Source organism: Typopeltis vanoorti, chromosome 9 (genome assembly GCF_054136105.1).
Source record: "Typopeltis vanoorti isolate ZY-2024b chromosome 9, IOZ_Tvanoo_1.0, whole genome shotgun sequence".
Taxonomy (NCBI): Eukaryota; Metazoa; Arthropoda; class Arachnida; order Uropygi; family Thelyphonidae; genus Typopeltis; species Typopeltis vanoorti.
In genome coordinates this window covers 46,239,711-46,254,681 of record NC_143557.1, presented here as the reverse complement: position 1 = coordinate 46,254,681, position 14,971 = coordinate 46,239,711, and the positions used below count along the sequence as shown (strand labels likewise).

General features: G+C 34.9%; 1 protein-coding gene across 3 annotated transcripts in view; it reads left to right on the top strand.

Annotated features, from left to right (window-relative positions):
- LOC150103013 (DNA-dependent protein kinase catalytic subunit-like) overlaps positions 1-14,971 on the top strand; it is an 847,149-nt gene that overhangs the window by 32,053 nt on the left and 800,125 nt on the right. For all 3 annotated transcript variants that reach the window (XM_090397444.1, XM_090397443.1, XM_090397442.1), the window contains exons 4-5: positions 4,991-5,077; positions 7,922-7,986. In XM_090397444.1, coding sequence (XP_090253570.1) covers positions 4,991-5,077; positions 7,922-7,986 — 152 coding nt within the window. The remainder of the gene's footprint in view (positions 1-4,990; positions 5,078-7,921; positions 7,987-14,971) is intronic.

The following is a 14,971-nucleotide window of genomic DNA, read 5'->3' as shown; positions in this document are numbered from 1 at the left end:
ACTCAAACAAAATTCTAACTGAGAAATTCAGAATGTTTTATCTTTTAGATAAAGAATCTTTCAAACACAGAAATGCACTGTTAACCAAACAAATTTCATAACTTTGAATTAAAGAAATACTGCATATTACACAGTATCTCTTTAATTTAGTTTTCTAAGGGAATATGTATTTTTTTTTTCCTGACCAATGAATATACATTATTGGGTCTTTGTATAGTTAGAAAGCTAACATACACACCAGCTGTGCCAATCAGTTTGGTCCTCCCCTCAGGCTGATTGCTTTAGTATTAAGGCAGTTGATGGTATGTCAATGTGCTCTATATACTAGCCTAGATATGAAGGTACTTTTTGTGTGCAAAGTTTGTTTCCTTACACTTGGATAAAGAATTAAACAAGAATATCATTTCTTCTCAATTATAATTGACTAATTTATCATTTATGTCTCCTGTCCCCTTCTTCTTTGCAATTGGATGTGACTAATTTTAAAGTAGACTGACAGCTGGTTATTTTTTATTTTGATAGGATAGACTGTACATATTTAGTTTATTATGACCAGGTTAGTAACATTAATTTCAGCTAACATAGCATTTCAAAATGTAAATATTGGTTCTGAATTTTCACTTTTATAATTATTATTATTATATGGATATGGGCAGTATAACCCTAGCAGAGCAAATGGTGTTGGAACTGCCTGTCCAGAGTCATTAGATAGCAGTCCTACCACTGGACTTACCCAGCAAAAGGCTAATAACCTGTCCTGGAGAAATTTCATATACTTTCAAGTCTCAGCCAAAGAAATTCCAATGGACTATCAGGGAAATGACCATAATTCATGAAAAGGTAATCTAAATCGGAAGAAGGAACATATAATAAAAATCACAACTTGGAATGTAAGGAGCATTGCATGCAAAGATGAAGAAGAAGAACAAAAACAAAGAAAAAGCAAAAGTACCAGAGAAACAAATAACTATATTCAAATTGATAGTGGAGTAAACAAAGAAGAAAGAGCAAAAAAAAAGGAATAATAATAATGATATCTATGAAGAACAGTACTGTATATTACGAGTGTGGCTATTAAATAACGAGACTGGTTGCAAAAATATGGTTTATTATTACAGTTGTACAACTTAATTGTTATTCCCTTCAACATACTCCCCTCCTCTATCTATACACTGTTGCATATGAATTTTCCATTGTTGGAAGCAGTGCTGCAAGTTATCAGGTGTTATTAGCTTCAGTAGCTCTGCTGTTTTCTCCTTTACCTCATCCATCATGGAACGGCTGACAGCAGAGCTGCTTGCAGAAGATCATCACATATGATGAAATGTGGATTTTCCAGTACAATCCAGAAATAAAGAGACAATCAGTGCACTGGAAAACTCCCACCTCACTGAGAATGAAAAAATGGGTAGTACTTCTGGTACTACCCATTGGTCAGACATTTAACCAATTACCTTGAAGTTCTGACCAATTTGAGAGAACGAGTGAGGAAGAAGACACCCGATCTGTGGAAGAACAATGCTTGGATTCTCAGGACAACACTCCAGTCCACAGTGCACTGTCTGTAAAGCAGTATCTGGTCAATAAGAAGATCCCAGTGTTGGACCATTCACCTTATTCACCGGTAAGGTGAATAGTGGAATAGAAGGAGAAAACGGCAGCACTACTGAAGCGGATAACACCTGATAACTTGCAGCACTGCTTCAAACAATAGAAAATTCATATGCAATGGTGTATAGATAGAGGAGGGAAGTAAGTTGAAGGGGATAACAATTAAGTTGTACAATTGTAATATTATTCTTATTATTCGCGACACCTCCATAATAAACCACATTTTTGCAACTAGTCTCGTGATTTAATAGCCACATCTCGTATAACTACTAGACTGAAAGACTAATAGAAATTAGACAACTTAAGAGGCCACATAACAATAATCAGGGCATATGCACCAGAAGAGGGGAAAGAAGAAGACAGTAAAACCTTTTACCAAAAACTCCAGATAGGAAACAGGAAATACAAAACAAACATAGGGAGATTTGGTAAAGATGCATGTAATCAGAATGGACACAAACTGTGATTTTGTGTCCATTCTGTCATTTATAAAATTGTCATTTAGTCATTTATAAAATGAGAATAACGAACTCAGTATCTGAACATAAAGAAATACACAAATATATGTGGTCAGCCAGAGAATATAAGTCAGTTATTGGCTAATTATTGCAAATTTTAAATTAGCCAAATTAATCCTACATGTAAGAACATATAAATGCTTTGAATTAAACTTTGATCATTATTTGGTATTGGCAAAAACTCTATTTAAACTAAAAATGGCTAAGAATAAATAAAGTGGAAAATAATTGTCAACTGATTTTAAATTTTCTTCATACTAGTCAACAGTATCAGAAATGCACTGAAACAGAAACCATACATGAATCAAATTATATAGAAGAGAAGGAGTGGGAAAATCTGAAACAAATCCTGATAACAGCAGCAACAGAAAGCTCAGGGATAAAGATAAAGAAATAGAAAAGATAAATACAGTCAAATCTGCTTATTGTCATCACAGATAATATTATCAACTGGCTATTGTTGTCAAAATCAGTCGGTCCCAAAACATCCCATTTAAAATGAATTAAAAATAATCCATCTATTATAATATTATTATTATATTACTATTATTATACTAGTGGTGGTGGGAGGTAGGCAGCATTGGTGTAGTTGCAGTTAGAATGAGTTGTAGTGTAGATGCCCTCCCTTGATGAGTCTTTGGACTCCCTGGAGGGAGGCGACTGGTGGAGGTGTCATATGATAATAATAATAATAAAGTTCCAGTTATTATTATCAAAATCCTCAAATATTTAGCCTTTTGCATCTCAGTAGTAAAAACTTTAAGGGTTAATTGGGAGAAAATTTGTCGAAATCTGACTTTTGTGTTAATCTTCTTTTAATCTTAATCTTCTGTAAAACTTAAATCTTCCATGCAAATGAAAAAAAAAATCCCAATTGGACTGTATTTATACAAATACAGTCCAATTGGGATTTTTTTTTTTTTTTTTTGAGTTTATTTTTGCTCTCTTTCAGTAAGTGAATTTGATTTTAAGTGCTTGTCAGAACAGCCCTTAGCATTATGGCAGAAGCAAGTAAAAAAACATAAAGATGTATCTTTTCAAGAAAAGTAAAGAATTTTGGAGTGCTATGATAAGTTGTCCAAAATTAGTCAGCGTAGTGCAGCTGTACATTTAAAGATTTCATAACCGCTCTTGTGTAAGATGTTAAAAAACAGATCAAGCTAATGAGAACATGGATCGAAAGAGAGCCCAATCTGGTAAGAATATTCAAGTTGAATCTACATTAAAAATTTGGTTTAGTAATATTCCTGAAAAGAATGCTTCAATTAATGTGCCTTTGATGCATCAAAAAGCAGAAGAATTTTCAGAAACGATGGGCAGAGAAAATTTTACTGTATCTGGTGGATGGTTTAACAGGTGGAAAAAGCGAGAGACTGTGTGGCCAAAAATTATTGCTGAATATTCTCCTGAGGATATTTAAAATGTAGACGAAAAGGATAAACAGGATTCTATTCTGTGCAGTGCCTGAGCATACTTATTTGTTTAAAAATGAAAGTACTAAAGGATTTAAATCTTCAAAAGAGTGAATAACAGTTCTTTGTTGTGCTAATATGAAAGGTAAGAAACAAGAGCTCCTAGTGATTGGTAAAAGTAAAAATTCTCAGTATTTTAAAGGTGTCAAAAATTTTGCCTATTGACTACTGTTCTAGTGCAAATGCTTGGATGACTAATGCCATTTTTAACAATTTATTAATTAAATGGGATCTTAAAATAAAGTGAAAAATTGTCTTGTTAGTAGACAACTGCACTGCACACACAAACAATTTATTGTTAAAGAACATCAAAGTAATCTTCTTGCCTTCAAACACTACATCGTTAATTCAACCATGTGACCAAGGCATCATACGAGCTTTTAAAGCTTATTATCGCTGGTAAGTTCATGCGAGAATTATTGCTAAACTTGATTATATAAAAGACCAATCTGATACAAGTGCAATTACAAAAAATATTTCCCTTCTTGGTGCATTGCATTTGGTAGCAATTTCATGGAAGCAAGTCTCAGAGAAGACTATTGAAAACCTGCTTCCAAAAAGGTGAATTTTATTAAAACAAACTCTGAAACTCCTTCTTCTGAAGAATTTGAATATCTTACAAATGAAATTTTTGATAAAACTCCAGATGGTATGTCAAAAGAAGAATTTGAAAATTGGTTGGATATTGATAATAATGTTGAAGTGGTAGCTACAATGACAGTGTTGGAAATATGTCAAGCAGCTTCTGATGAGAACTTTAAACTAGTAGAAGAAAGTGAACCTAATACAAGTATAGAAGAACAGATTTTATAAGCTCCTCCAACCAATGTCCATATGCAAGAAGCTCAATGAATATGTCGTTGCAGTGTGCAACATAGAATTACAAACTTCGAAAGACATTGAGTATGAGCAATTTATTCATGAACTACTATATTCAAGCACACAACAGACAACACTAGATAAGTTTTTAAAATAAATTTTATGTTGTTACTTATTAAAAAATTGTTTATAACAATAAATTAAATTAAATAATGTTCATAACAATAAATTGAAATAAATTATGCAAATGTTCATATCCTTTGCTTAATGTTATCAGCCGGTTATTGTTATCGACAAGCGACTGCTCCAAAGTGATCACAATAAGCAATGTCTACTGTATAACAAAAAAAAGAGAGAAAAAAAACTGTATAATTGAGATGGTAATGATTTCATTTTATCATTCAATAATATATGTTGCCATGTTGAATACTTTGTGAAGTGCATATTTGCTGAAATTTATGATGTCATGATTAGCATTTATGAAGTATTTGTTAGTTCATACTGTTACTTCTCAATTGTTTATAGTATCTTTTGACATATTTAAACATATCCTTATAACATATTTTACAGATAGTAGAGGAAGAATCTGAATATTTGCCATCACTGTTCTCATTGTATGTTGGACTCCTAACAAGGAATTTTTCCCTTGGATTTAAGGTAAATTATCCTCTGTTAACTTGCAAATCTTACATTATTGTTTAGTTTTATAACAGATAAAGGAAGTAGATGGAATATTTTTCAATAATATTTTTCATTTTTAGTAAGATATTTTTAAATCAATCACATATACACATAATAGGTTGCAAAACCTATAACACGACAGTGCCATATGCAGGCATCCTAAAATTATCTTAGTGAAAATAAGATGAAAATAAGAAACTATAAATAACCAAAAAAAAAGTAGGATGTGAATAAAGTGAGCCTTTCTGAACTGATAAGTTCAGAATAAAAAGAAAACATAGGCTGCTAAGCTTTAAAGAAAGGGTTTGACTTTTTACTTCATGTATACCAGTTTGTTCTGTGGTATTCTTAAGGTTTGCTCTTCTAAACCTTAGAATTGATCAGCAGTTATTCCTCATGACGGAATGGTTTTTCTCTTTCTTGTGCAACTTAAATCTTTCTGAAAATGGTTTTTGAATTTTCCATCATATTCTGTATTTTCTGGTGATTATTTTCTGACTTTACCTATGAATATGATGCTGTCCTAGCTCTTTCAAAAAAGAATATTTTTTCAAAGGTATCTGTGCATGTTCTATCCTGAACTGAATAAGAATTGCTGCTAAGCAGTTTCCAAGTTTAGAGAACCTTCCCTAAGAATAACATCAGATGACCAGCTGAGTGCCATATCCATACTGTTATTTCCCAAAAGCCTTGTCTGTAGTATCTTTTGACATGTTTTAACATATCCTTATAACATATATTTTACAGGGATTATAAGAATATGTTCAGTTGAGTGAAATCACTGTACAACCTAGCCAAAACTGTTTTCCTCGCTTTTTAATCCAGTCTTATTGGATTGCATTTTATAGTAGGTTAATTTAATATTCTAGTTTCATTATTTCTGCAAATAATTTAATACTAAAATTATTTAAAATTATTACAGAAAACTATGGTTAAGAAGTATTTCAAATAATCACCTTTGACACTGCCACAATTTGCTGAAATATCTCTGGCAACATTTAGACATTTTTTATGACTCGACAAATATGTATATTGTTGCATTTTAAACAGTTGAATTTGCTGTTTAAAATGTACAGATGGTGGTCAACAACAACAAGAGACTCATCCTGAGAGGTCGCTTTGTCATTCATACACAGATCCTCATATCATGCCTTAAATGCATTCAAGTTCGCTGGAGACATCACGCTATCAGGCATTGCATTCCAATCATTCACAACTCTCCATGCAAAAAATCTGCTTGTAACTTCCTTGCTCATACAATCCTTGTACTGCTTCCAGAGATGTCCTCTGGTTCTCTCCTGATCGCCTACCATTTGCTCCTCTCCAACAATGATCCTATTATAACCCCCTTACTAACTTGCAGGTCTCTATCATATCACCCTCTTCCTCCTATCCACTAGACTGTAAATTGCATCTTCTCAACCTTTCCTCATATCTGTATATTTGGATTCATGATGAAGGTACCAGAGAGAGAGAGAGAGAGATTGGCAAGAACTAGTATACAGAAATGAGTTGATAGCGATAGTATTCTCTGTGGGTGTCAGCCTGGGTTTGTTAAAGGAAGATCATGTTTTACTGACTTACTTATGTACTATAACAAGGGAGCAAATATCTTGGACAAGGGAGATGCATATACATTAGATTTTGCAAAAGCTTTTAATAGACTGCCACATGACAAGCTGTTAAATAAATTGAAATAGATGGGATTGAATAATAGACTTTTGAATTGAATTGGTGACTGGCTGTCAGATAGGTATCAGAAAGTTGTATATAGAGGTGCAGATTCCGAAAGAGGAAGGTCACTAGTGGTGTGCTGTAGAGGGTCAGTTTTGGAACCATTAATTTGTATATCATTAATATACAAATTGTTCAATTTGTGTATTAATGATATTGGGGAATAGGTTTAACTGGGTGATATGCAACTATTTGCAGATGATATAAAATTGGGAAGAGCAATGCAGAAACAAGCAAATGTTATGGCCTTACAGGAGAACTTAAATAGATTGTATGAATGAGCAGGTAAGTAGAACTGGCAGTTCACTGTTGCAAAGTGTAAGGTTTTGGAATTTGTAAGCAATGATGTGATGCAAAGTATACACTGGTTGGAAACTTTTAAAGATGAGAAACTGGGAGTGGTGGTGGAGAGTGATTGGATGTTCAGAGGCACCATTGCGCAAGTTGTGAAGATGTCATGTAGAATAATGGCAATGATGCATAGGACCCTGAAATGCATAAATAAAGAGGTTATGATGCCATTGTATAAGGCCTTGATCAGGTCTCATATGGATAATTCTGCAAAAATTTGGCCACCAGGTTTTTATAGTGATGAAGTTATGTTAGAAAGGATCCAAAAAAGATTCACAAATGCGGTCAATGGTCTTTGGAATGTGCAGTATGAAGACAGATTGAAAGAATGTAAACTGCAAAGTCTTGTGAATATGATCGAGCCATATAAGATTGAAACATGTAAGTTAGTTCAAAAGTTCTTATCAGGTTAACATGGAGATTTTTATAGAATGTGAGAGGGGGAGTAGAACAAGAAGTCATCTCTGGAAGCTGTATAAAGGGGTTGTGAGCAGAGGAATGAGAAGTGGGTTCTTTCATAGAGAGTGGTAGGTGAGTAGAATGCATTGCCCGATCGTGTTTTGAATGTAGACATATACACATTGAATCAGTTTAAGGCATAATTGGATGAGGTGATCCTCGGTATCTAAGTTATTACTAGCTTTTAGTATGCAAGTAGTTAAATGAGTTTGATAAAAACATTATTATTACAAAGTTAGTTTTCATGTTTGATTTCTGATTTTATTTTATGTGTAGGGTGCAGTGTTAGATCTTTTGCCATTTTTTCTAAATATTTCATCTACTTGCACTGAAGAACTCCAGTAAGTAAATTTTTTTTTACAATATTTCATAAGTAGAGATTTAGCACATATGACTATTTAAAATGTTACTTGTTTACTTATTCTCTTTTCCAATTCAAAAAATAATTGAAATTTCATATGTCTTCTTTGTTTCAATCACTTTTTTTAATACTTCCATCAACTTGGAGTGATCTGCATATTAGTGGCATGTTAAACTCGAACACAATATCTGGAAGTGTGACAAACATTCTACGAAGATTCTGGTTTGACTCATCTGGTGTTGTTCTTGAATGACCTTACGTATGTCTCTACCATTGAAACATAAATGATCAATTCTTATTTTACCTCCTGTGCCCTAGGGCAGTTCAAGCTTGTAATGGATGGTGATTAATCCTTGTCTGCTGTGTTATATAGGATCTTCATCTTTTGACTTAAGTTTGTTTTTGATTGCATTCTCCATAACTGTATTAATCGTGGCTTTTCTTTGAGTCATGATCTTTTCATCTGTCCATTCAGCAGCTAATGCATTAGTCTTTCTGGATCTGTTCTGCTAAAAATTAAAGATGCCAAGAAATTATATTCTTGGTTTAATCCTTTATCCAAATGTAAGCCAACAAAGTTTGCTTGTAAAGTAACTTCATGACTGGGCAACTTGTATATAGAGGCTAATGATTTCCCATCAATTGTCTTAGTATCTCATATTGCTGATCACATATACTTACAGAGATCTATAATGCTATGCATTATAAGAAAGGTCACTACCCAGACTGGTTTCAACCTTTATTGAGGTCTCATCAGTGGGCACCAGACCCAGAAGTGATACCAGGGTTGAAGTAATGCAGAAGTCATATTTCCGTATACAAATGCAAACATACAAGTGAAGTTACTTAGCAAGCAAACTTTGTTGGCTTACACTTGGATAAAGGATTAAACCAAGAATATAATTTCTTGGCATCTTTAATTTATAGTATAACCAAGTGGAACAATTTTCAACATCTATCTCTAATCCAGAGTATTTTAGTAATAAGATGTGACTTTACTAATAATACTGCGATTTTAGTAATAAGGTGTGAATTTCGGCTACTTGTATATGGAAATATGACTTCTCCATTACTTCAGCCTTGGTAGCACTTGTGTGTCTGGCTCCCAATGATGACATCTCAGTTTTTGGCAAGATAAGTACTTTGTTTTTTCACTTTGATTTTATTTTACTGGTGCTAGTGGTGGTTTCCCCCTGACTAGCACTTTTTTTTTTTTTAAAGTAAATATGAAGATTTCTGGTAGTTGAGTTAATATCTACATTATAGGATTAATTTCTTTTGGCAGTATCATGGCTGCTATTTTATAGTAGCTCAAATAGAGGATTTGCTGGTGGTGTAGAAATAATTCTATATCATGGGATTATGTAATTCTCAGTCTTATGACTGAACTGTTTTTTTTTCCCACTCTCTCTTACAATTAAATGCTGAGATTTTAGTCTTTTTCCCTACCTAAGATAATGGTATCAATTCTTCCAAGGGCACGAACTCTAGGAATTGAAATTCCAGGATCTGAAGAAGCAAGACGAGTGACTAAGGTTTTAAAAGAGATAGTTTGTGCTAATAGGATTTCTTTCACCCCTTACAGTGGAGGGAAATATTTAATTGTAGTTAAAGATGTGGACATAGGGGCAAACTATTACAGGGTTTTACTTTGAAAGGCAGCACAGTTATTCCAGTAATGGTCGGGAGCCATGTAGAAACAGTAAAAATTTAAAGATTTCCAATGGAATATATAGAGAACAGTATAACAGTAATGAAATTCTTATACAGACATTCTCAAAATGGGGTAAAATCAGTAACATTTGAAAGGTTTTATCAGGCAAAGACCCAAACTGATTTTCTGGTGATGTCACCTTCACGATGGATATGAAGATATCCATACCAAATTTTGCCAATATTGGTACAAACTAAGTTATGGTAAACTATCCCAAAGTACAAAGGCAGTGCCTGCATTGTGGTTCATCTGAATATGGGTGGAAACTGCCCCAAATTTAAATGTTTCAACTGCATGGAGTTCAGACATATCGCTAATCAGTGTCTGAAACCCTGTCAGAAATACGAAATCCAAACACTTCGTTAATACCTGTTCTTTTAGAACTTTTCTGGAAAGAGTGGGAGCACCTCTAGAGCCGCATTTTTCATCTCCTGTAATCATCTGCTTCAAAAATGGGTAGTTTTCTTGGTGACGTTTTCTTTCTGAAGTTTTCTTGTGTCTAAGAAGGGAAAGGACTATTATAGTTATACACTGGTGGCCAAAATTGTGGAAACCTTTTGGAAAAAGTATATTTTTGAGGTTTGATGGCTCATAACACCACTTTTTTTTGTGTAATACCATAAAATTATATATCAATTGAAAGATAATTTAATCAAGAATGTAATGCAACAAAGTTTGTTCAATTATCTATATTCTATGAAAAGTTATAGCCAGATAACCAGAAAAAAGAAGCACAACTTGCTTAGGTTGATATGAAGTAGCTTTCCTTCATTTGAATGTAGCCAATCAGCATGAGTGTTTAGAGAGCCAATCAGGTGTCATCTTGTTTTGGCAATGAGCTAATAAGGTCACGGTAGGATTCAGCTATTGATGTCATGTATTGGAGCTGAGAGGAGGACATTTGTCAGTGTGTTATGTGATTGCTATCAAGTTGGTTGTTTTTTTTTTTTTGTGTTTTTTCATTTAGTGAGTTTGTAAAACATAATAAAATTAAAGAAATGGCACAAAGAGTTGACTGGTCACCCAGAAAACAATGTAAAATAGTACTATTAAGTGAACAAGGCTACAGTTATGAAGAAATTAGAAGCAAAATTGGTGGAAACTTAACCAAAGGTGGAATTTCTAAATTTTTGAAGAGGTATAAGGAGACTCATTCACTACAAAACCAGACTGGTAAAGGCAGGAAAAGGTGCACAACAGCAAGTGATGATAGAAGAATTGAGAAACTGTGCCTATGTGACAGAAGAAAATCATCTGGGTGTATACAAGATGAGATGGCGCAATACAATGTGAAGTTATTATTATTATTATTATTCCGGGCAACTCCAAGGAGTCGACAGACTCATCAAGGGAGGCCCTAACATCATGTCAAGAACAACTATTCGACATTCACACAGTATCTATCATACCTTGCCTTGAACTCATTCACGGTCGTAGCACCCACAACAGACTCTGGCAGCTTATTCCACTCATTCACCACTCTCCAAATAAAAAACCTAGCTCTAACACCTTTGTCAACCACATTCTTGCCCAGCTTCCATGCATGGCCCCTAGTCCTCCCACCACCAGTCCTATTTTCAAAAATATCTTCTGGATTAATCTTATAGAAACCCTTCAGTAATTTGAATGTCTCAATCATATCACCCCCTCTTCTGCCTATCGACCAATTTCTGTAACCCACAAATCTTCAACCTATTCTCATAAGGTTCATTCCACAGACCTGCTATCATCTTGGTCACTCGTCTCTGGATCCTCTCCACTTCCTATCACGAAGAAATCCTGGTGCCCATAACTGGGCACAGTAGTCCAGATGGGGTCTTATCAAGGCTCGATACAGCAGAACAACAATTTGTTTGTCTCTGCATGTTAAAGTATTTTTCAGAAGGCAAGTGATTTGATGAGCTGATTTAGCCACTTTTGCAATGTGCCCCCTAAACTTCAATTCCCTATCCACCAACACTCCCAAATCCCTGGCCTCATCATTCTCCTGGAGTACGGTTCCACCAATGTGATATACTGCTGCTATTCTTTTCACCCCAAAGTGCATAACCTTACACTTTGCCACATTAAGTTGACATCCATTTTTCCTAGCCCAGTTCTCCAAACTATCCAAATCATCCTGTAAAATTTTGACATCCCGTGCACTCACAATTGCTCTATCCAACTTTGCATCATCAGCAAACAAGTGAACACTTCCTCTCAGATCCTTACTTGTATCATTGATGAACAAATTGAAAAGCAGTGGTCCAAGAACAGAGGCCTGGAGCACACCACTAGTTACAAGCTGTCTTTTAGACTCCACTCCTGAATAAACCACTCTCTGGTATCTCTCCATCAACCACCTTCCTGTTCATCTCACCAACCCTATATTCATCCCCATCTGCTCCAGTTTACTGATTAGGGTTCCATGTGGTATCCTGTCAAACGCCTTGGCAAGGTCCAGTAGAATCACTGTAAACCCATTACCCTTATCCAGTTCAGCCGTCACTGTGTTATAAAACGTGAGCAAGTTACTGAGGCATGTTACTTTACCCTTCACAAAGCCATGTTGTCCCCCATACAATATCCCATTTTCATCTATCCAATCCTGTATTCTTTCCTTGACTAATTTCTCTAAGACCTTGACAATGATTCCTGATATGCTAATCGGTCGGTATTTACAACAGCAGCCTTGGAACCACCTTTATGCCGTGAAACTATTTTCCCCCTCTTTCCACCCCCTCGGGACTAACCCAGACCCACGACTCAAATTAAAATTGGTGTAATACCATAAAATTATATATCAATTGAAAGATAATTTAATCAAGAATGTAATGCAACAAAGTTTGTTCAATTATCTATATTCTATGAAAAGTTTTTCATAGAATATCTATATTCAATGAAAAGTTGAGTGCAAGGACTGTTCAGTGCAGACTACAGGAATTTGGTTTAAATGCTAGAATTCCACAAAAAAAGCCATTTTTATCTCTCAAACAAAGGTTGAAAAGATTACACTGGGCTAAAACCCTTAACTTGACAGCAGAACAATGGGACAGTGTTATTTGGAGTGAAGAGACCAAAATCTCCCTGTTTGGTAGTGATGGCATAAAATACATAAAGAGAAGAATCAGATAAGATTTGCATCCTGATTGCATTACACCTGCCTTGAAACACCCACTTAGTGTTATGATCTGGGGTTGTATGACATCAAAAGGTGTGGGCAGAATTTCCGTGATTAATGGGAACATAAATGTCCAAAAATATGTAAATGAAATACTTGAGCCGAAACTGAAGCCTTCCGCACATGATCTTTTCCAAGATAATGAAGCATTTATATTTCACCAGGATTCAGCTCCATGTCATGTTTCTGCTGTGTGCAAAAAGTGGTTTCAAGATAATCATATTTCACTGCTGGAATGGTCTGATAATAGTCCAGACCTTAACCCAATTGAAAATCTATGGAGCCGACTAAAGAAACTTGTTAGTCAGAAGCAACCCACCAATAAAACCCAATTAATAGAAGCAATAATTCAATCTTGGTTTCACACTATAACAGCTGCAGAACTAAAAAACTTGGTTCACTCCATGGGAAGGCATTGTAAGGCTGTAATTAACAGTAAAGGTTACCCAACTAAGTATTAACTCACATTGTGAGAATTTTTGTATATCTCATTTTTTCTGTGTGTTTCACTTTTCTTCTTTATAACTGCCGTTCTAATAAAAAATCCTTCATAAAAGTTATTGCATTACATTCTTGATTAAATTATCTTTCCATTGATATATAATTTTATTACTCGAAAAATAGTAGTGTTATGAGCCATCAAACCTCAGAAATACACTTTTTCCAAAAGTTTCCACAATTTTGGCCACTATAAGTGGTAGTGAATGTTAATCAGCATTATTAGTACATACTAAGACAAAAAATAAAACTATTTAGTTTTGCAAAACCTGTAATCCAGTGGCTTCTTTGCATTTTATTTTTCAATGACAGAAATGAATGAATAAATCATTACAAAAGAAATAAGGCAGCAGCTTCTATCCTAATGACATTTACTTTAACTTCTGGAAGTTTTTTTGGTCAAGTCAATGTTTGCCATTATCTGTGTGTGTGCAGCATTTTTATGGGAGCAGTAGTAAAATTAAACGCTTTACTTAGAATTTTGATTTCATTCTTCAGTGGTCTATAAAAATGTTTATATGTCTAACACAAATGATATAGTTATCTGTGACACTTGTCAGCTGTGTCTGTGGGAAATTGTTGGAGAACGTAAGCATTTATTTTCTCCAATGGTTACCCACTAAGGGATAATTACATGAAACAGCTTGTTATAGAGGAGACAAGGGATTTTAGGTGTGTTGGATCTGATAATAGCATCAGAAGATGTATCCATAACCAAGGTAGATACTCTGCCTCCAATTGAGAAGAGTGACCATATGGTCTTGTTCTGAGAAGTCGCCAAATGTAGAGTTCTCTATCAAGAAGGGGTTTACATTAAATTATAAGGCTGGAGATTATGAGAGACTCCGGAATTATCTTGGAGCAGTGCCATGGCTTGAGAAGCTACAAGGAAAGAATGTCATTAGTGCATAGCAGGTGGTCAGAGATTGCTTGAGAGAATCAGTATCAGACTGCATGCCCATGGTCAGGAAGATAAACCAAGCAAGAGCTGCAAAAAAAAATAAAACATTTTGGAGGAAATATAAAGAAAAAAGTGATCAACATACTCATGAGCAGTACAAAGTGCAAGCAAGAAGGGCGACTAGTATGGTTGTTGTGGTTATAGTTTTTCAGCTGTTTAGGGGCATCTATGTACATGCCACCATCTAGGGAAATGACTATGAGCAAGGTGGTTTCCCCATTGCCTTCCTTGCCATACTATATCCTATGACTGTATCCTGTGTGTTCACTGGGCCGGTTTGCCTGCTTGCGGGATGATAATACTCCAGATAAATTAGGGGGGGGGGAGGAGACTCTGCTCTCCAGGACCGGCTAACTTGGCTAAGACTGAGGAAGATCCTTGAGCTCCTCATGTCATCGATGGGAATCGAACTTAGGACACTCCTTCCCCAGGCATATGGTTGCGAAGCGCATAGCCACTAGGCAAACTTGCCAGACTAGTATGCTCATGATAGGATGGTGACTGAGTTAAAAGAAATAGTTAAGTTGCTGGGTGATCATTATTGCAAAAGTGTATCATCCAGATGATATTACAGAGATGCCTATTGACATTGAGGTAGATGAACAGGAGACGTTCGACATATTAAAAAATGT